The sequence below is a fragment of the Octopus sinensis genome, linkage group LG24 (assembly GCF_006345805.1).
Source record: "Octopus sinensis linkage group LG24, ASM634580v1, whole genome shotgun sequence".
In the NCBI taxonomy this organism is placed as follows: domain Eukaryota; kingdom Metazoa; phylum Mollusca; class Cephalopoda; order Octopoda; family Octopodidae; genus Octopus; species Octopus sinensis.
Window position 1 is genome coordinate 13,910,657 of NC_043020.1, and position 22,539 is coordinate 13,933,195.

Genomic DNA, 22,539 nt, shown 5'->3' on the forward strand with positions numbered 1-22,539 from the left:
AATATTTGGTGTTTAGTAAAATCAAATGGAAAAGAAAATAACATTTTTGAAATTCTCCTTCCAAGCTTTACTCTTTTACTTGTTTCAGTCATTTGGACTGCAGCCATGCTGGAGCACCGCCTTTAATCGAGCAACTCGACCCCGGGACTTATTCATTGTAAGCCCAGTACTTATTCTATCGGTCTCTTTTGCCGAACCGCTAAGTGACGGGGACGTAAACACACCAGCATCAGTTGTCAAGCAATGCTAGGGGAACAAACACAGATGCACAAACACACACACACACACACATATATATATATATATATATATATATATATATATATACGACAGGCTTCTTTCAGTTTCCGTCAACCAAATCCACTCACAAGGCTTTGGTCGGCCCGGGGCTATAGTAGAAGACACTTGCCCAAGATGCCACGCAGTGGGACTGAACCCGGAACCATGTGGTTGGTTAACAAGCTACTTACCACACAGTCACTCCTGCGCCTTTCAGTGTAAACTACCAGTCTGTATAACATTATATATATTCAAACATGGAATGGCACTAACTTTAATAGTTTGTTTCAGAGAAACTTCTGAAAGAAACTTGTGAGTTTTTTTTAAAAGAAAAAGGCTTCACTCAGAACGTTGGAGGATTGTTAGACACTGTTTTGAACCTTAATTCGTTTCGGTTTGAACGGCAGTTTTTTAACATAATTTCCACGTAACTAAACACTTTTAAACTTCGTATACTGGTAGAATGTGTTTATAAAACATATTTTTCTATTGGCTTTATTGAGAAAATTCTATAGTTTGTAAGATATTTGTTGTTGTTTTTCTTCAATTTCTGCAGTTTCAACCATTCAATGACGTCTATTGAGGTGAAAACATTCTGTGCCGTATGAATATGTCCCTCGTTTAAGAAACACATTGGGTTTATTTACATTTCTGAAGAAAAAAAGATACCCTTCCAGCCACCCCTAACCCTAACCCTAAAACAGATTGAAATGCAATAGATCGATACGAGGGTCATAATTACGGGTGGCAATTTCATATGACACCGCTAGAAAAAAACTGCCGAACCGAAAAGATCCCACATCTAAATACGTTAAAAGGTGCACGAGTAAAGTTTAAAGTGAAGGCGAAAATTTTACCATTCCGTTTAATTATTTTCGGGCATCTATCATATTATATTTAAATAATAACTTAAAACAAATAATTCAAAATGATTCAATCGACATCAACTCCTTTACTATCATCAACAAAACAATTTTATCAGTAGATATTCTGTTACCCCCTCTATTTTAAAGTAAACTCTTCCAATGGAATAAACCGGAAGTAGCTCTCTATTAAACCAAATATTTTCTGTTTGTTGTTATTTCTAATTAAAATTCATCAGAATTAAATTTTAGGCATATTTCTGGCTATAGAATTTAAAAAAAAGTTTTTGGGATGTTTTCACAGGGAATGGTTTATGCTATTTGTATCGCTAAATTCCTATAAACTATCGGTAATATTTGGAAAAACTACTTCCGGTTCGATACACCCCCCCCCCGTCCACTGCTATTTCTGTTTATTTGTTTTTATTTCTTGTATAAATAATTAATCTACGAGTAAATATTTACGTCTGGATGCAATAATTATGTCCCAGTGTGCAGCATTGAATTGCAAGAGTGTAACGTCAGAAGGTAGCGGCAAAACCTTTCATTTGTGAGTATAAATCTATTATTATACTTGACAAAAAATCCCCGTAAATTAAAAAAAATATTTTGATAAATTAATAATTATTTGAATTATTTGCAGCCGGATTATTTCTTTTTACAAATATTGTATTTAACGTTTTAAACATTTTTTTTTAAGGAATATTTTCGATAAAAAGTAGTAAAATATTTTTTCCATTCATTTCCTAACACGTGGTTTTATTTATTTATTTATTTTATTTTATTTTTAATAATTTAATGTAAGCAATAACGTAACGGCAATGCCCTTAAAATCCTTTTTGTAGGGGTCCCTTTATAATATTAGGATTGCTATGGTTGATTTTTCGGATCTTTTCGGTTTGAACGGCAGTTTTTTGAAATAATTTCCACGTAACTAAACACTTTTAAACTTTGTATACTGGTAGAATATGTTTATAAAACATCTTTTTCTCTTGGCTTTATTGAGAAAATTCTATAGCTTGTAAGATATTTGGTCTTTAATTTCTTCAATTTCTGCAATTTCAACCAATCAATGACGTCTATTGAGGTAAAAAGAAAACATTCTGTGCCGTATGAATATGTCCCTCGTTTAAGAAACAGATTGGGTTTATTTACATTTGTGAAGAAAAACAGATACCCTTCCCACTACCCCTAACCCTAACCCTAAAATAGATTGAAATGCAATAGATCGATACTAGGGTCATAATTATGGGTGACAATTTCATATGACACCGCTAGAAAAAACTGCCGTTCAAACCGAAAACATCCGATTTTTCAACTGTCAATGTATTACGGAAGAAATATGGACAGAATTCTGGTTTAAGCATCCCCATCTAACTCCTCATAACTTTTATATTTTTTTGAATTTCCATAAGATTTTTGCGAACGGGAATTCATACGATTATGGAAAATTTTTTTTTCATTCTTTTAAAACCCTACCCACCACTTTATAAATCCTAAAAGTTCCACTCTTTATCGGATTTTTTTTTGCATAAATTCCAGCAGGGGACCACCCTTGGATGCGTCATCATTCCATTAAATGTGTTTATGAGGAGAAAAATATTGAGAAAGATATGTCAGGGTGGCAAATAAACGAGGACGGTATCAGGGGGTCATGGGATGTGCTAAAAACAACAGCTAAATCGTCCTTAAATCACAGTTTTTTTGGATTTTTTTACACAAGTGTATGAATTCCTGAATGTAGAACACAAATTCGCAAAAATTTTCGGAAAATTCCAGAAAAAAAAAAGTAAAAATCTTATGGCGCAGGAGTGGCTGTGTGGTAAGTAGCTTGTCAACCAACCACATGGTTCCGGGTTCAGTCCCACTGCGTGGCATCTTGGGCAAGTGTCTTCTGCTATAGCCCCGGGCCGACCAATGCCTTGTGAGTGGATTTGGTAGACGGAAACTGAAAGAAGCCTGTCATATATATGTATGTGTGTGTATGTGTTTGTGTGTATGTGTTTGTGTGTCTGTGTTTGTCCCCCTAGCATTGCTTGACAGCCGATGCTGGTGTGTTTACGTCCCCGTCACTTAGCGGTTTGGCAAAAGAGACCGATAGAATAAGTACTGGGCTTATAAAGAATAAGTCCCGGGGTCGATTTGCTCGACTAAAGGCGGTGCTCCAGCATGGCCGCAGTCAAATGACTGAAACAAGTAAAAGAGTATGGAGGATTATATGGATTTTGATAGAATTTCAGAGAGTTAGAGGAATGGGCAAAGCGTTTAGTGCGGTGACAATGGTGTTACTCCAGAGCAGTGGAAAACTGCCAGTGTTATCCCTCTGTTCAAAAAAGGTGACCGCACATCGCCTGTCAACTATTGCCCCGTTAGTCTTACTAGCTGCATCGCCAAACTGATGGAATCCTGTATCAGGGAAACCCTCTGGAACTTCTGGAAGTCTCACAGCCTCATCCAGCTGTCACAATTTGGATTTATTCCTAACTCCAGCTGCTGTAATCAACTCATCGAGTTTCTTGAGGACGTTACCCAAATCACTGATCATGGATCCTGGGTGGATGTTGTTTACTTGGACTTTGCTAAGGCTTTTAACTCTGTGCCACACAAAAGACTTATGGTGAAGCTCTCTGCGTTGAGCGTAAGAGACAAACTCTATAACTGGTTGATGTCCTTTATTTTCGGCCGAAAAAAGGTTGTCACAGTTCTAGGACAGCACTCTTCGCCCTATGAGATGACATGTGGTGTACCACAGGGATCTGTTCTTGGCCTCCTTTTATTTGTTGCATATGTTAATGAAGGCACAAAAAAAGAAGATAATACAGCAAGTTTTGTCCAGAAGAGTAGGAGCCATTGTAGTAGCAGTAGATGACACAAAGAGATGAAGCCACACGTCTGTAACTTAACAAATGCACAGCTGTTTATCTGTTATTATTAGACAGCATTACTGAGATCTTATTTGGGTACTACTTGAGAACAGTGGTCCCGGTGCGCGCACTTGCGTAGTCGCGCATCCGCGCTAGCCAGTCGTGGCTAGTCGATCCTACAATGACTACCTAGCAAAGTAAATAAAACACAAAATAGATAATTTTTTTTTCCTCAAAACAAATTATTTTTGTTAAACAGGAGTGGCTGTGTGGTAAGTAGCTTGTTTACCAACCACATGGTTCCGGGTTCAGTCCCACTGCGTGGCACCTTGGGCAAGTGTCTTCTACTTTAGCCTCAGGCCGACCAAAGCCTTGTGAGTGGATTTGGTAGATGGAAACTGAAAGAAGCCCGTTGTATATATGTATGTATATATATATATGCGTGTGTGTGTGGTTGTGTGTCTGTGTTTGTCCCCCTAGCATTGCTTGACAACCGATGCTGGTGTGTTTATGTCCCCGTTACTTAGCGGTTCGGCAAAAGAGACCGATAGGATAAGTACTGGGCTTACAAAAGAATAAGTCCCGGGGTCGATTTGCTTGACTAAAGGCGGTGCTCCAGCATGGCCGCAGTCAAATGACTGAAACTAGTAAAAGAGTAAAGTAAATCATTTTTTAAACAAAATAACACAAAAACACAAAGTAAGGATCGACTAGTCATGACTTGCTAGCGCAGATGCGCGACTACACGAGTGCACGCACCGGGACCACTGTTCTCAAGTAGTACCCTTATTTGTCCCTGTTGAGTAAATAAACTCTTATACCATTTAGTGGAATTTGTAGTTGTGATACCAGTGCCGGTGGCACGTAAGAGAACCATCCGAATGTGGCCGTAGCCAGCGCCGCTCTGACTGGCCTCCGTGCCGGTGGCACGTAACAAACACCATCTGATCGTGGCCATTGCCAGCCTCGCCTGGCCTTCGTGCCGATGGCACGTAAAAAGCACCATCTGAGCGTGGCCATTGCCAGCCCCGCCCTGACTGGTCTCCGTGCCGGTGGCACGTAACAAACACCATCCGATCGTGGCCGTTCGCCAGCCTCGCCTGGCACCTGTGTCGGTGGCACGTAAAAAGCACCCACTACACTCATGGAGTGGTTGGCATTTGGAAGGGCATCCAGCGGTAGAAACACTGCCAGATCAGACTGGGCCTGGTGCAGCCTTCGGGCTTCCCAGACCCCAGTTGAACCGTTCAACCTATGCTAGCATAGAAAGCGGACGTTAAACGATGATGATGATGATTTAATGGAACAATTCTGTGAACGATAAGTTACAAGGATGTAAACACACCAGCACTAGTTGTTAAGCGGTTGTTGTGTTCATAGACAAACACAGACACGAAGATACACACACACATACATCATCATCGTTTAATGTTCACTTTCCATGCTGGTATGAGTTGGACAGTTAGACATGGTGCTGACTAGCAGGGAACTGTCTGGATTCCAACTGTCTGTTGTGGCATGGTTGGATGGCCTTCCTAATGCCAACCACTTAACAGAGTGTGCTGGGTGCTTTTTATGTGCCACTAGCACGAGTACATTTATGCAACATTAGCACAGGTGTGATTACATAGCACAGCACAGGTAGTGTTCCTATTTTTTTTTTGTACTAAAATATTAAAATAAAATCAATAAAGAATCTATGTAAGGTATACTAGCCATCTCAATATGGCTAACCAGTAAGGGTGGGTGTTACTTTAGCTTGTAGCCCCAAGAGATCATCGTCTCCAGCTGGCTTTAGGCACACTTTCTGTGCACTTATGATATTTGCAAAGGGAGGTCATCCCTCCCTCATCAACCTAGGTGACACGCACAGACTGCAGTTTCTAGGTGTTTGCCTGTCTTCAGCATACGGCAGTCACTGGTTGTCGATGAAGGGAGTCCCAATGCAAATCTTTATATCGAAAAACTGTATGCAGTTTTTCAAGATCAGTGACGAAAAGTTACTGGAAAAACCATATAAAGATTTGCATTGGGACTCCCTTCATCGACAACTGGTGACTGCCGTACATTGAAGACAGGCAAATACCTAGAAATTGCAGTCCGTGCGTGTCACCTAGGTTGACGAAGGAGGGATGACCTCCCTTTGCAAATATCATAAGGGCACAGAAAGTGTGCCTAAAGCCAGCTGGAGACGATGATCTCCTGGGGCTACAAGCTACAGTAACACCCACCCTTAGTGGTTAGCCATATTTAGATGGCTAGTATACCTTACATTGTCGTGCAGTTACTGTTTACATCTCGTTCAGAGATTTATTATTGCAATAAAGAATCGCTATACACTTATTCATGTTTGTAACAAAATATCTTCTTTTGGCACTTACAGATTCCCCAAAGATGCCATTCAACGGCAATGTTGGCTGCTCGGAATGAAACGAGAAAACTATTGGCCTTCAGAGACATCTGTGTTATGTTCCAACCACTTTGAACCTGACTGCTTTGACCAAATCGGTCAAACAACTCAGCTAAGAAAGGATGCAATTCCCACCATATTTAAAACTACAAATAGTCTTAAAAAGGTAAGATGTTATTTCATCTCATCACTCTACATCGGTTTTCCCATCATCACCATCACAGTCATCATTGTTTTAACGTCTATTTTTACATAACTGACATGGGTCTGTCGTGCAGTTTACTGCTACTCATCTTCATCTTCATCATCATCATCATTTAGCGTCCGCTTTCCATGCTAGCATGGGTTGGGACGGTTCAACTTGGGTCTGGGAAGCCAGAAGGCTGCACCAGGCCCAGTCTGATCTGGCAATGTTTCTACAGCTGGATGCCCTTCCTAATGCCAACCACTCCGTGAGTGTAGTGGGTGCTTTTTGCGTGCCAGATGTGGCTGGCAAACGGCCACAATCGGATGGTGTTTTTTACGTGCACGGAGGCCAGTTGGGGTGGCGCTGGCAACGGCCACATTCGGATGGTGCTTTTTACGTGCCACCGGCACGGAAGCCAGTCGGGGCGGCACTGGCAACGGCCATGTTCGGATGGTTCTCTTGTGCTACCGGCACTGGTATCACAGCTACAATTTCCATTGATGTTGATCGATTTTGATTTTGATTTCATTTTTTTTTTATCATCTCAACTCTGGAGCTCTCTAGCCTGAGATCTGATCACATGCAGTGTCCTCTTTCTTCATGCCCCATGTGGCACTATCAAGTGCCTTTCCTACATGTTAAACAAGGTCACTTCTCAGATGATGCTGGGTTTTTTGTCATGCACTTTAAAGAAGTTCATTTGCTTTAAAGAAGATCCAAGGAAAATATGAATAACAACAATGTAACTTCAGCTTCACTAATGATAATAATAATAATAATAATAATAATAATAATAATAATAAACCTTGGAAATACTCTACAATCTAGATGTATTGTAAAATGCTTCTTTACGTTTCTTATTTCTTTACTGCCCACAAGGCGCTATACACAGAGGGCACAAACAAGGACAGACAAACAGATTGTCAATTATATCGACCCCAGTGCTTAACTGGTACTTATTTAATCAACTTCAAAAGGATGAAAGGCAAAGTCGACCTCAGTGGAATTTGAACTCAGAATGTAGCGGCAGATGAAATACCACTAAGCATTTCACCCGGTGTGCTAACGTTTCTGCCAGCTCGCGGCCTTTACGTTTCTGTCTACCAAATCCAATCCCAAGGCTTTAGTCGGCCAGGGCTACGGTAGAAGATACTTCTCCAAGGGTGTCATACAGTGGGATTGAACCCAGGTCCATGTGGTTGGGAAGTAAACTTCTTACCACACAGCCACCCCTGCACCTCAGGGATGGCTGAGTCTTTTATGCTGTCAAACACAGTACATAATTATAACATTGTGCAATTAAATTTCATAGTGTATTATTCATTGTTTATATTTTTGTGTTACAGCTTTCCACATCCATTCAGCCAATGTTGAAAGGAGGACTTTACAAATGCAACAAGTGTAAATACTCGACAGACAAAAAGCCAAACTGGTACAAACATAGGAATAAACATTTAGGTAGGTGAACATATTTCTATTTAATAGCTTAATAACTATTTCTTTACTACCCACAAGGGGCTAAACACAGAGGGGACAAACAAGGACAGACAAAAGGTTTAAGTCGATTACATCAACCACAGTGCGTAACTGGCACTTAATTTATCGACCCCGAAAGGATGAAAGGCAAAGTCGACCTCGGCGGAATTTGAACTCAGAATGTAGTGGCAGACAAAATACCTATTTCTTTACTACCCTCAAGGGGCTAAACACAGAGGGGACAAACAAGGACAGACAAATGGACTAAGTCGATTACATCGACCCCGAAAGGATGAAAGGCAAAGTCGACCTCGGTGGAATTTGAACTCAGAACGTAACGGCAGACGAAATACGGCTACGCATTTCGCCCGGCGTGCTAATGTTTCTGCCAGCTCGCCGCCTTTTAATAGCTTAATACCTATTTCTTTATTACCCACAAGGGGCTAAACACAGAGGGGACAAACAAGGACAGGCAAACGGATTAAGTCGATTACATCGACCCCAGTGCGTAACTGGTACTTAATTTATCGACCCCGAAAGGATGAAAGGCAAAGTCGACCTCGGTGGAATTTGAACTCAGAACGTAACGGCAGACGAAATACGGCTACGCATTTCGTCCGGCGTGCTAACGTTTCTGCCAGCTCGCCGCCTTTTAATAGCTTAATATACCATTGCTTTCATACACACACAGACACACACTCATACGCACACACTCCAAACCATACACATGCATGCGTACTATCGAAGACATCGCAGGATGTGTTGAATGACTGCAAAGAGGAAATCTATATGACAGATTTTGCTGCTGTTTCTATGCGGCATTATTAAGTGTCTGCTAGAAATAGCAGCAAAATCTGACTTGTATCACACCTTAACTTTAAAAAAATCATTTTGAGATAATGTACTCTTAGATACATTCATCATTATCATCATCCTCATCATCATCATCCTTTAACGTCCGTTTTTCATGCTGCCATGGGTTGGACCATTAAACCTACACTTCAAAGCCACAGTCGAACCAATTCTACTATATGGCTCAGAAACCTGGACGTTATCAAAGAAGCTTGAGAGGCAGTTAGATGGAACCTACACTCGCCTCCTTATGAGAGCTCAAAATCTCTCGTGGAGGCGCCATCCAACCAAAATGCAAATATATGGGAAACTACCACCTGTGTCATCTCTTGTGAAAGGTGGGAGAGTCCAGTTTGCTGGACATTGTTGTAGAGCTGAAAACAAGGCAATTTCTACTCTTCTCCTCTGGAAGCCATCTACTCGCAATACCAGAGGGCGCACACTCTCCTACCCTGATGTAATCTCCAGGGTTACCGGCATCCAGCAACAGGACCTCCGTAATGCTATGATGGACCGTGAAGTCTGGCGTAGCATGGTAAATTCCATTGTCTCAACCACGGTCAAACAATGATGATGATGATTAAACCTAAAAGAAAATGGGATTGTCACAGCTGGAATGTCTTTGATCCCCTGAACATGTGCATGGTGTGCAACGTGAAACGAAGTGTGTTCTGCTCAAAAATGCATCCCTCTACCCAACTCTAGGAATTGAATTGTGATCGTGAGTGTAACACCTTCACCATTGAACCACTCACCTTCATGCGTGTGTGTTTGTGTGATGTGCATCTATACATGTATGTAGATGGCTGTGTGATTTTAAGGTCTAATTTGCAACCTTGTGGTTTGGGGGTTTGGTCCCAGTGCACTGCTCCTTGTGTATCTTCTGTTGCCCCAGGCTGATTAATGCCATGTAGAGGAAATTGGTAGGCATTTCAACTGTGTGGTCTCAAGTTCAATCCCACTACATGACACTTTAGGCAAGTTTCTTCTACCATGGCCTCAAGCAAAAGGGACTGATAGAGTAAGTACCAAACTTAAAAATAATAAATACTGAGTTTGACCCATTCAACTAAAATGCTTCAAGGTGGTGCCCCAGCATGGCCGCAGTCTGAAACAAATGAAAGATAAAATATCACAAGGAATCTGGTCCACAGGTCCATGGCCTGGGATTGGTATTTTATTATTGATCAAATCCAAAATCAAAATCGATCAACATCAATGGAAATTGCAGTTGTGATACCAGTGCTGGTGGTACGTTGGTATGTAAGAGAACCATCCGAACGTGGCCGTTGCCAGCACCGCCTCGACTGGCCTCGTGCCGGTGGCACGTAAAAAGCACCATCCAATCGTGGCCGTTTGCCAGCCTTGTCTGGCACCTGTGTCGGTGGCACGTAAAAAGCACCCACTACACTCACGGAGTGGTTGGTGTTAGGAAGGGCATCCAGCTGTAGAAACATTGCCAGATCAGACTTGGCCTGGTGCAGCCTTCTGGCTTCCCAGACCCCAGTTGAACCGTCCAACCCATGCTAGCATGGAAAGCGGATGCTAAACGAGGATGATGATGATGATCATCATAGGAGAATGAAAGGTAAAAGTTGGCCTTGATGGGATTTGAACTCAGAGCCGAGACAATTGGAGCAAATACTGCAAGGCTTTTGCAATCCAATACTCTACTGACTGTACCAAATCATCTCAAAAACAAAATGTTGGTCCACTGCCACAATACTGCTTACACCTGTCCTAACAGTGCCAATCTCTAATTGTAGAGGAGCATGTGGAAGGGATAGACCCAGGTAAACATGGGACGAAGTGGGGAGAAAGGATCTTCAGACGTTGGACCTCACAGAGGGGATGGCAAGGGAACCAGAACTCCTAGGAGTTTGCTGTGCTTGAGAAGACACGTCAAACTAAGTAAAATTGTGGTTGTCTTTGCATCCCTCTTCAGCTGAACATTCCTAATTTTGCAGGCTCATGGGTGCTGGCACTGCACAAAAAGCACCCATGCTGGTGCTGTGCAAAAGCATCCCGTACACTCTGTAAAGAGGTTGGCATTAGGAAGGGCATCCAGCTATAGAAATCATGCCAAAACAGACATGAAGCCCAGGCAGCTCTTCAGTTGGCCAGGTCCTGTCAAATCGTCCAACCCATGCCAGCGTGGAAAATGAATGTTAAATGATGATGATGAGGAGGAGGCTGAAGAATACCCTGTTCCATGACTGTGAAACAGAGCACTGTGTAACCAAATTTAAATTTTTTTTTGTCTTTGGTCAGTAAGTGTTATTTCCTATTTGCTTCTATCTTGAAATCAAAGGAAAAGACTACCATTCCCTTCAAACTTTGTTTTTCCGACCTGAACATCAATGTCTTGAAACTGACCTATTTTCCATTACACTTCAAACAGATTCAGCACTGACTTGCTGAAGCAGAAATATCATTATAGCAAATATTCTGTCCATTACCAGAGATTTGCTTGTCAGTTGCTTGATTGCAACCACTTGAGTATGTCTCTTAGTGGCTGACAATATGTGCATCTCTGATCATGAGCAGGAGTAGTTGGGGAGTATCATAGCCATGAGTTGAAAGGAATTCTTAGGAGTTTGAATAAATGTAGCAATAGCAAAGTTTGAAGGCTTTATTAGCCATTTTAAGGCGACAAGCTGGCCGAAACATTAGCACACCGGGCGAAATGCGTAGCCGTATTTCGTCTGCCGTTACGTTCTGAGTTCAAATTCCGCCGTGGTCGACTTTGCCTTTCATCCTTTCGGGGTCGATTAAATAAGTACCAGTTACGCACTGGGGTCGATATAATCGACTTAATCCGTTTGTATGTCCTTGTTTGTCCCCTCTGTGTTTAGCCCCCTGTGGGTAGTAAAGAAATAGGTATTTCGTCTGTCGTTAGGTTCTGAGTTCAAATTCCGCCGAGGTCGACTTTACCTTTCATCCTTTCGGGGTCAATAAAAAAAGTACCAGTTTCGCACTGGGGTCGATATAATCGACTTAATCCATTTGTCTGTCCTTGTTTGTCCCCTCTATGTTTAGCCCCTTGTGGGTAGTGAAAAAAAAAATTTTACATGGCAAATAGAAAATTACAATTGTTACCCAATGATAAAAATTGTTTTAATGATGTGACTTATTGAAAATATTGATTTAAGTTGATATTTCTGACTTACTGGCTTTTTTAACGAGGAGTTTCAAACTGCAATATTTCCGAAATGCTCCTAATATATTTGGTTTATCATTCAGGTTTACGACGCCACTGTTGTACAGAATGTAACTACAAAGCAACGACAAGCAGCAACCTCAAGCGCCACCTGGCAATCCATGCGGATCTTAGGGAATTCAAATGTCCCTTTTGCTATAATTTCTTTCGCCAAAAGATTCACCTGGACAAACATATACTCTATAAACATGAGGTAACTAAAAAATGTTGTTTTAAGAATTTCATTTCCTAGCACAAAGCCACCTCCTTCATCGAACGTCTGTTTTCCATGCTGGCATGGGTTGGACAGTTCGACAGGGGCTAGACAGCCAGAGAGCTACCCAGGATCTGTTTGTCTATTTTGGCTTAGTATCTAAAGTTGAATCATCATCATCATCATTTAGCGTCCGCTTTCCATGCTAGCATGGGTTGGACGGTTCAACTGGGGTCTGGGAAGCCAGAAGGCTGCACCAGGCCCAGTCTGATCTGGCAATGATTCTACGGCTGGATGCCCTTCCTAATGCCAACCACTCCGTGAGTGTAGCGGTTGCTTTTTACATGCCACCGGCACAGGTGCCAGACGAGGCTGGCAAACGGCCACGATCAGATGGTGCTTTTTACGTGCCGCTGGCACGGAGATCGGACGGTGCTTTTTACGTGCCACCGGCACAGGTGCCAGACGAGGCTGGCAAATGCCCACGATTGGATGGTGCTTTTTACGTGCCACCGGCACGGAGGCCAGACGAGGCTGGCAAACGGCCACGATCGGATGGTGTTTGTTACTTGCCACCGGCATGCTAATGCCAACCACTTTGCACAGTGTGCTGGGTGCCTTTTACGTGAGTGCTTTTTATGTGAAACTGACATGGGTACTTTTTATGTGAAACTGGCATGGGTCCTTTTTATGTGGCGCTGACATGAATGCTTTTTACATGGCATCAGTACAAGCACCTTTTACATGGCATTGGCATGAATGTTTCTTTCATGGTGCCAGCATGAGAGCCTTTTAAATGGCGCCGGCAAAACAGCTTTTCTGTTGTGCTAGCACAAGTGCTTTTTACATGGCACCAACACAAGTGCTTTTTATGTGGCACCAGCATGAGTGCTTTTCACTGAAATGGAGAAGTTATTGTTCTCAACGACGGACAGAAATAGATAGAGATGCGAGTTGTAGCCAAAACAGTTGAGTTTGTGAGAAATAATGCTGTTGACCTCAAGATACAGCTTTTAGCTATGTCACATGTTTCAAATTTTTGCATTTAGCTACCTTCTTTTATTCTTTAACTTGTTTCAGTCACTTGGTTGCAGCCATGCTGGAGCACCACCTTGGGGGGTTTTAGTCAAAAAAATTGATTCCAAGACTTATTCTTTAATCCTAATACTTGTTTCTTTTGCCAAACTGCTAAGTTACAGGGATGTAAACACACCAACACTGGTTGTCAAGCGGTGATGGCGGGACAAATACAGACACAAGACATACATACATACATATATATGCATACATATATGAGAGGCTTCTTTCAGTTTCTGTTTACCAAATCCACTGACAAGGCTTTGGTCAGCCTGAAGCTATAGTAAAAAAGACATCTGCCCAAAGTACCACGCAGCAGGGCTGAACCCAGAACCATGTGGTTGGGAAGCAAGCTTCTTACCACACAGCCATGCCTGTAATGATTTTTATTAATTACACTATCACTAATTAACATGTTTAAATATTCTTTTCTTTCTCAGCGCAAAAGATCAAAGTTGGACCTGACCAAAGCGTTAAGCCGTGAAGCACTGAAAAGGGTTTCCTCTCCTAAAGTTAACACAAAAGATTCCCAGCTAAATACGGACCTTTACAATCAAGACAGAATCCTTAAACCAATTCAGATCTGGTAACTTAATATTTCTTTAACCCCCTTAGCATAAAGGTTACTTTATCAAATGTACTGTATTTGATGGCCTATAAGACACACAAGTGCATAGGACGCACCTTAGCCCTGGCTATACTTTAGTAAAATAAATTAAAATAACTTTATGTTATTACTGGTAATTATAAGCAATTTATTGCATCCACATTCAATATAAACATACCATACGAGTGTGATCATTGACAGAGCGGCTAACCGGCTTCTGTGCCAGTGGCACTTAAAGGGCACCATTCGAGCGTGATCGTTACCAGCATCGCCTTACTGGCACTTGTGCCCGTGCTAGTAGGGTGCCAAGAGCACCATCTGAGGGTGATTGGCTTCTGTACCAGTGGCACGTGTAAAAGGATTTGAGCGAGGTCGTTGCCAGTACCGCCTGACTGGCCCCCGTGCCGGTGGTACATAAAAAGCACCCACTACACTCTCGGAGTAGTTGGCATTAGGAAGGGCATCCAGCTGTAGAAACTCTGCCAAATCAAGATTGGAACCTGGTGCAACCATCTGGTTTGCCAGCCCTCAGTCAAAATCATCCAACCCATGCTAGCATGGAAAGTGGACGTTAAACGATGATGATGATGATGATACTGTAGGCGATTGTTCACCTATAGATAGCAACACATGTTTTGTAAACATACATACCGTTTTGAGCCTACATTAAGTGCATTGGATGCCATTTTGGGATAAAAAAAAGGTGTGTTTTATTGGCCATCGAATATGGTAATTCTTACTGATTCACATTGTTTTGAATTACCCCTGCATTGTCTTGTAGCTTTGAGATTTCAATGATAATCTTTTATTCTTTTACTTGTGTCAGTCCTTTGACTGTGGCCATGCTGGAGCACCACCTTGAAGGGTTTTAGCCAAACAAGCTGACTCCAGGACTTATTTCTTTTTTAAGCCTAGTACTTATTCTATCAATTTCTTTTGCTGAACTGCTAAGTTGTGGGGATGTAAACACACTAACACCTGTTGTCAAGCAGTGATGGGGGGATAAACATAGACAAAAAGATACACACACACACATATATACGACGGTCTTCTTTCAGTTTCTGTCTACCAAATCCACTGATAAGGCTTTGGTAGGTCCTAGGTTTTAAAAGAAGACACTTGCCCACGTTGCCACGCTGTGAAACTGAACCCAGAACCATGTGGTTGAGAAGCTAGCTTCTTACCACACAGCCACACCTGTGTTAATAATTGTATATTTTTAGAACGACATTGTAGGGTAGGTGTGAAAGGTCAGATCCAGCCAGTTTGAACACAGTTGGATGTAGTTTGGAGGAGATTTGGTCGTTATGTTTAGCAAGTCAAAATTACCACAATCAACTTGTTGGTTCCAGTTTCCGTCTACCAAATCCACTGATAAGACTTTGGTAGGTCCTAAGTTTTAAAAGAAGACACTTGCCCAAGGTGCCACGCTGTGAAACTGAACCCAGAACCATGTGGTTGAGAAACTAGCTTCTTACCACACAGCCACACCTGTGCTTATAATTGTATATTTTTAGAACGGTGGCGAGCTGGCAGAAACGTTAGCACACCGGGCGAAATGCTTTGCGGTACCTCGTCCGCTGCTGCGTTCTGAGTTCAAATTCCGCCGAGGTCCACTTTGCCTTTCATCCTTTCGGGGTCAATAAATTAAGTACCAGTTACGCACTGGGGTCGATGTAATCGACTTAATACCTATGTCTGTCCTTGTTTGTCCCCTCTGTGTTTAGCCCCTTGTGGGTAATAAAGAAATATGTATATTTTTAGAACGACATTGTAGGGTAGGTGTGAAAGGTCAGATCCGGCCAGTTTGAACAAAGTTGGATGTAGTTTGGAGGAGATTTGGTTGTTATGTCTAGCAAGTCAAAATGACCACAATCAACTTGTTTGTTCCTAATTATTTTGTTGTTTATTTTTCTTTTTATTTCAACTTAGTTGTCTTTTATGGTAAATAGGAACATTAATCTTGAGATTTATTTGAAGGGAGATTCCTGAAGATCCGGTTCCTTTATCCGATGGTAAACATGATGAGCAGAGTTCCGAACAGGAACTTCAGTTTTCCGAACAAAAACCACAATACTCAGAAAATAATCAGCAATATTCCCAGCAGGAACTTCGGTATTCCGACCAAGACGATGCCGTTCCTCCAATGGTCTATGTTCCACCCCGCTCCAAGAAAGTCCATATTGTCTCTGAGCATCAGTACCATGTCATGGAAAGTTTGGCACAACTCTGGAAGAAAGGCAAATTGTGTGATGCTGCCATCGGAAATGGAAGTTCTGTGTTGATGGTGAGCCTCGACTGTTTTCAATTTTGTTTTTTTCTCTCTTTTACTTGTTTCTGTCATTGGACTGTGGCCATGCTGGGGCACCACTTTGAAAAATTTTTTAGTCAAATGAATCGACCTCAGGGGTTATTATATCAGCTTTATGGTACTTATTCTATTGGCCTCTTTAGCCCTACTGCTAAGTTATGGGGATGTAAACAAACCAACATTGGTTGTCAGGTGGTGGTAGGGGACAAATGCAGACACAAAGACACACACTCTCTCACACACACACACACTCATATATATATCTATAAATGATCTAATATCTATACAGCCTTGGTGCTTTATCTTATTACGCAAAAAAATTCTTATATACACACGCTGACATAGAACCAACATTGAACCCTTTATTCACAATATTACCGAATATGGAACTTAACTATGGTCTGTCTATAGAACTTATTCAGCATTACCTGACACCTTTGGGTCTCAATGACACCATTATCTCTTATAACCTCAACTTCTCGCTATATATATATATATATATATATATACACACACACAACAACTTCTTTCAGTTTCCATCTACCAAATCCACTCACAAGGCTTTGGTCAGCTCAAGGCTATAGTAGAAGACACTCACCCAAGGTGCCATGCAGTGGGACTGAGCCCAGAACCATATGGTTAGGAAGCAGACTTCTTGCTACACCTCTGGTACAAATTGAAACAGTTTAACCAAACTGTCAAAATTTAGGATATGTTTGCATTTTTTAACATTTCATTAATTTGTAGTGATCATTTCATGATGAATTTAAATGTTTGTGGGCAATATTCAGTGATCTACCTGTTTCTTGGTCAGCTTGACCATGTTATATGGTGTGACAAACTGGGTTACATCATGTTTCAGTAGCTCCATATTTCACTGGGCAGGTGAAATTAACGAGCTGGCAGAAACATTAGCATGCCGAGCGAAATGCTAAGCGGTATTTGGTCTGTCTTTACGTTCTGAGTTCAAATTCCGCCGAGGTCGACTTTGCCTTTCATCCTTTCAGGGTCGATAAATTAAGTACCAGTTACGCACTGGGGTCGATATAATCGACTTACTCTGTCTGTCTGTCCTGTTTGTCTCCTCTGTATTTAGCCCCTTGTGGGTAGTAAAGAAATAGGTATTTCGTCTGTCTTTACATTCTGAGTTCAAATTCCGCCAAGGTCAACTTTGCCTTTCATCCTTTCGGGGTTGATAAATTAAGTAGCAGTTAACGCTCTGGGGTCGATGTAATCGACTTAATCCTTTTGTCTGTCCTTGTTTGTCCCCTCTATGTTTAGCCCCTTGTGGGCAATAAAGAAATAAGAAACCATGCCAAATCAGAATGGAACCTGGTGCAGCTCCCAGCTTACCAATTTTCAGTCAAACTATCCAACCCATGCCAGCATGGAAAGCAGATGTTAAACAATGATTATGATGTTCTTTTCTTTTGTCTCGTGACCTCACTAGTGCTGATGGCACACAAAAAAAAAATGGAAAAACACCCACTGGTTGGTGTTAGGAAGAGCATCCAAATGTAGAAACTATGTGAAACCTGACATTGAAGCTTGATGCAGCTCTGCAGCTCATTTGATCCTGCCGAAACAGCCACTCCATGCCATCATGGAAAGTGAACAGATTTCCATTGAAATCTGTTATTTCTGTGTTTAGGCGCAGGAGTGGCTGTGTGGTAAGTAGCTTGTTTACCAACCACATGGTTCCGGGTTCAGTCCCACTACGTGGCACTTTGGGCAAGTGTCTTCTACTATAGCCTCGGGCCGACCAAAGCCTTATGAGTGGATTTGGTAGACGGAAACTGAAAGAAGCCCGTCGTATATATGTATATATGTGTGTGTATGTGTTTGTCTCCCTAGCATTGCTTGACAACCGATGCTGGTGTGTTTATGTCCCCGTCACTTGGCAGTTCGGCAAAGGAGACCGATAGAACAAGTACTGGGCTTACAAAGAATAGGTCCCGGGGTCGATTTGCTCGATTAAAGGCGGTGCTCCAGCATGGCCACAGTCATAATGAATGAAACAAGTAAAAAGAGAAAAAAAACCCTTTAATATTCAGATTTTTCTGTCAGATGTAAAACTTCTTCATTCACATTACTTTAAACTAATTATACATTATGTTGTAGCTTTGAGATTTTGATGATGTGATTGTTTGTTTTTAGAAGGACATTATTGGGAAGGTGTGAAAAACCAGATTTAGCTGGTTTGAGCATAAAACAATAAGAATATCTGGGCCGGATGTAACCAGTTTAAATGGTAAAGGGTTAGATTTAATAATAATAATAATAATAATTGTGTACAGTGCTCAGGTGCACTACAACTCATCTAAAGTGTATATATAATCAGGTGTAGTTTCGGTGGATTTCGGAAAGCATGAGGGCCTTAAAGGATGCAGTGTCATGGCAGTCAACAACTGATGCAGGCAGTTTATTCCATGCTTCAGCAACTCTGAGCGTGAAAAAATGTTTCCGAAAGTCATGGGAGCTGTGTTGTTTTCTGAGTTTGTAGGCATGTCCATGTGTGTTAGACACATGGGGATCAAAAAGGTGTTCAGTGTTGTTGTTGGTGAGGTGGTTGATAACTTTGTGGGTTTTTACCAAGTCCGTCAAGAAATTTTCAGGATTTAGTTAAAAAAAAAACCTTTCATTATTGAACATGTGTTTGGAACATGATACAAAATTATACTGGAAAGTTTTAATTTAAATACAACCCATCTTAACAGTGGCATTTTTCTATCACAGAGCCAGAGAAAAGGTCAAACAGTTTGGTATCAAACAAAAGGTTAGCATGAGATAAATATTACAACATTTTCATCTTTCACGTCCGTTTTAATTATTATTATTATTATTAAACTATTTAACTATGCAATCTTCATTTGCAGGTTCACAAGATCGTCTTACTTGCTGTCTGTCCGAAGCTACTTTCAACCGTTGATACATACTACAACCAGTTTCTTATGGTCAACCTACCCCAAACTGTGAGCAGTGAAGCTCTCAATGCTTTTGCAGAATACATTTACAAGGGTCACTTAAACCTGGACCCAGATTTGCTGAATCAATTAAGGACAATAGCACTATGTTTAGAAATTGATGATTTGAAGCAATTATGTGATTCGGAAAGTGATTCATCTTCCTCTAAGGGCCAGCTCCCTAACAGTAAGAAAGCCTCTGATCCAGCACCTGACACAATAACCCTTACGTTTTATCCTCCACAAACGCAACAGTCATCAGAAAATGAAGTCAATTTATCGAGTTCCTTTGCTGTTTCCAGCCATAATCTCCAATCAGTTATGAAATCGCAAGCTAATGTTACAATTAAGAAAGAAATGACCCCAGGTAAAGCACAACTGACTCGTTTCCCGTCTCAAAAAGACCTGGTTGAACCAAAAAGTAGCGCGAATCTGGTCAATGTAGCGAGATCGGAGGTAAGAGATATTTACGAACATTTTCAGAATAACGATTTAGTTAGCACATCGATTGCTGTCTGTGATGAAGAACAGAACTTGACGTCTCACGTCAAATCGACGCCTCTCGATGTCAATCTACAACAGTATACTTATCTCCCTTTAAATGATCGCTCTCAAGTCCCACCAGAACCCACTTCATCCCTTCACGATGCAGCCGTTAATAATTTTTCTCCAGTAAATCATCCGGAACCCCCTTTAGAATCTCTTGTTAAAATGGAACCGGTTATCATTGAAGATGATTCCGACGATGATTCTCTCTTACCGTCGCCATCTTCGACTTTCATGGATTCGTCCCATATCTCTTCTTCCAGACCCATCGATGACAGCTTATCAGAAATAATCACCACCAACTGTTCAACTAACCTGAGCGACTCGTTAACAAACAATCACTGCCAAGACGGCACCAATTCCCCAGGCATCAATTTATCTCATATTGCTGTTAGCAGTCGGCATAAAGGAGATTCTTTTTTGAATCCTGAAATATTTCGGTATAATCGTCAAGTCGAAAGACATTTTACATCGAAAGAGATTAATTCAACACTGAATGACGAAATCTACACTAAAGATTTTAGATAACATTTATGTAAACATAATCAGATTTGATATTTCAGATAACCCGTGGACATATTTACAAAGTAAGAAAACAGCACAGCTCCCATGACTTCAGGAAACATTTTTTCACGCTGAGAGTTGCTGAAGCGTGGAACAAACTGCCGGCATCGGTTGTTAGTTGTCGGAGCACTGCATCCTTCAAAACTTCCATGCTTCCTGAGATTCGCCAACACTACACCTGATTTTCTCCCCTCCATACACACACAAGCCTGTATCTGACTCATACATTGTTCGCTTTCCAGACATTTGTACATTACTGCATATGCTTTATACGCACTTTCTGACAAGTTGTGGTGCACTTGAGCACTGAATACAATAATTTCATTATTATTATTATTATTATCATTTAATCATCATTGCAGTCATGATTTAAACCATTTACAGCCCCTTATTGTATTTCTGTTCATTTCAGTATGTGTTTAAGATCTCTCCAAATACATTCAAACCATTTTGTCTTGAACCTGCCATCACCTACCTCTCTTGTTAGTCTCTATTTTGTTACTTCGGTACATATTGAAAGCGTTGTATTACTTTCCTCGTTTCTCAGACTCACGCGTTCTACAAGCAATGGCTTCATCTTCAAGGTCAACACAAAGAAAACTGAAATTATGAACCGGCCAGCCCTTACATGTGTGGTGCCTGCATACATGGTCAAAGACTACGTTCTGTAGACTCTCTCTCTCTTTCTCTTTACTCTTTTACTTGTTTCAGTCATTTGACTGCGGCCATGCTGGAGCACCACCTTTAGTCCAGCAAATTGACCCCAGGACTTATTCTTTGTAAGCCTAGTACTTATTCTATCGGTCTCTTTTGCCGAACCGCTAAGTTACGGGGACATGAACACACCAGCATCGGTTGTCAAGCAATCTTAGAGGAACAAACACAAACACACACACACACACATATATATATATATATATATATATATATATATACACATATACACGACAGGCTTCTTTCAGTTTCCGTCTACCAAATCCACTCAAGGCTTTGGTCGGCCTGAGGCTATAGTAGAAGACACTTGCCAAAAGTACCATGCAGTGGGACTGAACCCGCAACCATGTGGTTGGTAAACAAGCTACTTACCACACAGCCACTCCTGCGCCTATTGTTGCTAATTCTACATAATTTGGCAGCAAAATCAAGCATCATTCACATTGCCGATGAAGACAGCATTGCTTGTAGCAGACTTTGTAAGAAGATCTGGGAGAGAAAATGTCTGCCTCCAAACCCCTTTAAAAGTCCACAGATCTTTTGTTGTGCTATCTTTGTTGTTTACAGCAAACTCTCCAAGAAGTTTGGTAGATCCTGCCTCACGCATTTCTTGGCAGGACAAGGTCTCAGAGACTAAGGAACTCGATTGCATAATGTTGCCCAACCAATCTGGTCATTTTGCCAAAATAAAACATGAATGCATTCCCAAAAATGCTTTTCTGCTCTTTCTCTTTTCCTTTCTTTTTCTTATAATTTATACTAAATTTAATAATAAATCTTAGAGCGAGTTATAAACAGTAGCTGCAACACATTGTGATGTATATTTGCCATTTAACCCTTTAGTGTTCGCATTATTCTCCCAAAATTAATCCTTTTTTATCCACATTGTTTTGAACTAATCATGCCTTATCTTGTAGCTTTGAGATTTTGATGAGGTAGCTGTTAATTTTTTAAACAATATTCTAGGGTTGGTGTGAGAGACCAGATGTGGCCAGTTTGAACATAAAACAGGCAGAATACTTTTGGCCAGATATGGCCGGTTTAAATGCTAAAGGGAACCCCCAAGGGTGGATGCCACTGTAGTTTGTAGCCCCAGGAGGACACCTCCTCCAGCTGGCTATAGACACACTTTCTGTGCCCTATCAGTGTTTGCAAAGGGAAGCTATCCTTCCCGTCTTCAACTTATGATACACACGGACTCGAGTTTCTGGGTATTGACCCGTCATCGGCATGTGACAATCACAGTTGTCGATGAGAAGTAGGTTCCCGTCCTCCTGGGGCTACAAACTACAGTAGCATCCACCCTTAGGGGTTAGCCATATTTAAATGGCAAATATACGTCACGATGTGTTGTAGCTACTGTTTATAACTCGTTCTGAGATTTATTATTGCTTGTTTACACTTTTTCGATAT

At 41.3% G+C, this 22,539-nt stretch overlaps 1 protein-coding gene across 1 annotated transcript; it reads left to right on the forward strand.

Moving 5' to 3' along the window:
• The first annotated feature begins 1,322 nt into the window (after positions 1-1,322).
• LOC115223897 lies at positions 1,323-21,192 on the forward strand. The gene is made up of 8 exons (XM_029794620.2): positions 1,323-1,692; positions 6,390-6,582; positions 7,950-8,061; positions 12,175-12,344; positions 13,862-14,007; positions 16,009-16,315; positions 19,216-20,414; positions 20,754-21,192. Exons 1-7 carry the CDS (start codon positions 1,625-1,627, stop codon positions 20,374-20,376), a joined length of 2,157 nt encoding a protein of 718 aa, XP_029650480.1. The 5' UTR covers positions 1,323-1,624; the 3' UTR covers positions 20,377-20,414; positions 20,754-21,192.
• The last annotated feature ends 1,347 nt before the right edge of the window (positions 21,193-22,539 follow it).

Bases quoted from the DNA above. Each gene is read 5' to 3' on its own strand.
- LOC115223897 (XM_029794620.2), top strand. From the start codon at position 1,625: ATGTCCCAGTGTGCAGCATTGAATTGCAAGAGTGTAACGTCAGAAGGT. The intron at 8,062-12,174 runs GTAGGTGAACAT...TTTATCATTCAG, and splicing joins ACATAGGAATAAACATTTAG to GTTTACGACGCCACTGTTGT. The intron at 16,316-19,215 runs GTGAGCCTCGAC...CTTCATTTGCAG, and splicing joins ATGGAAGTTCTGTGTTGATG to GTTCACAAGATCGTCTTACT.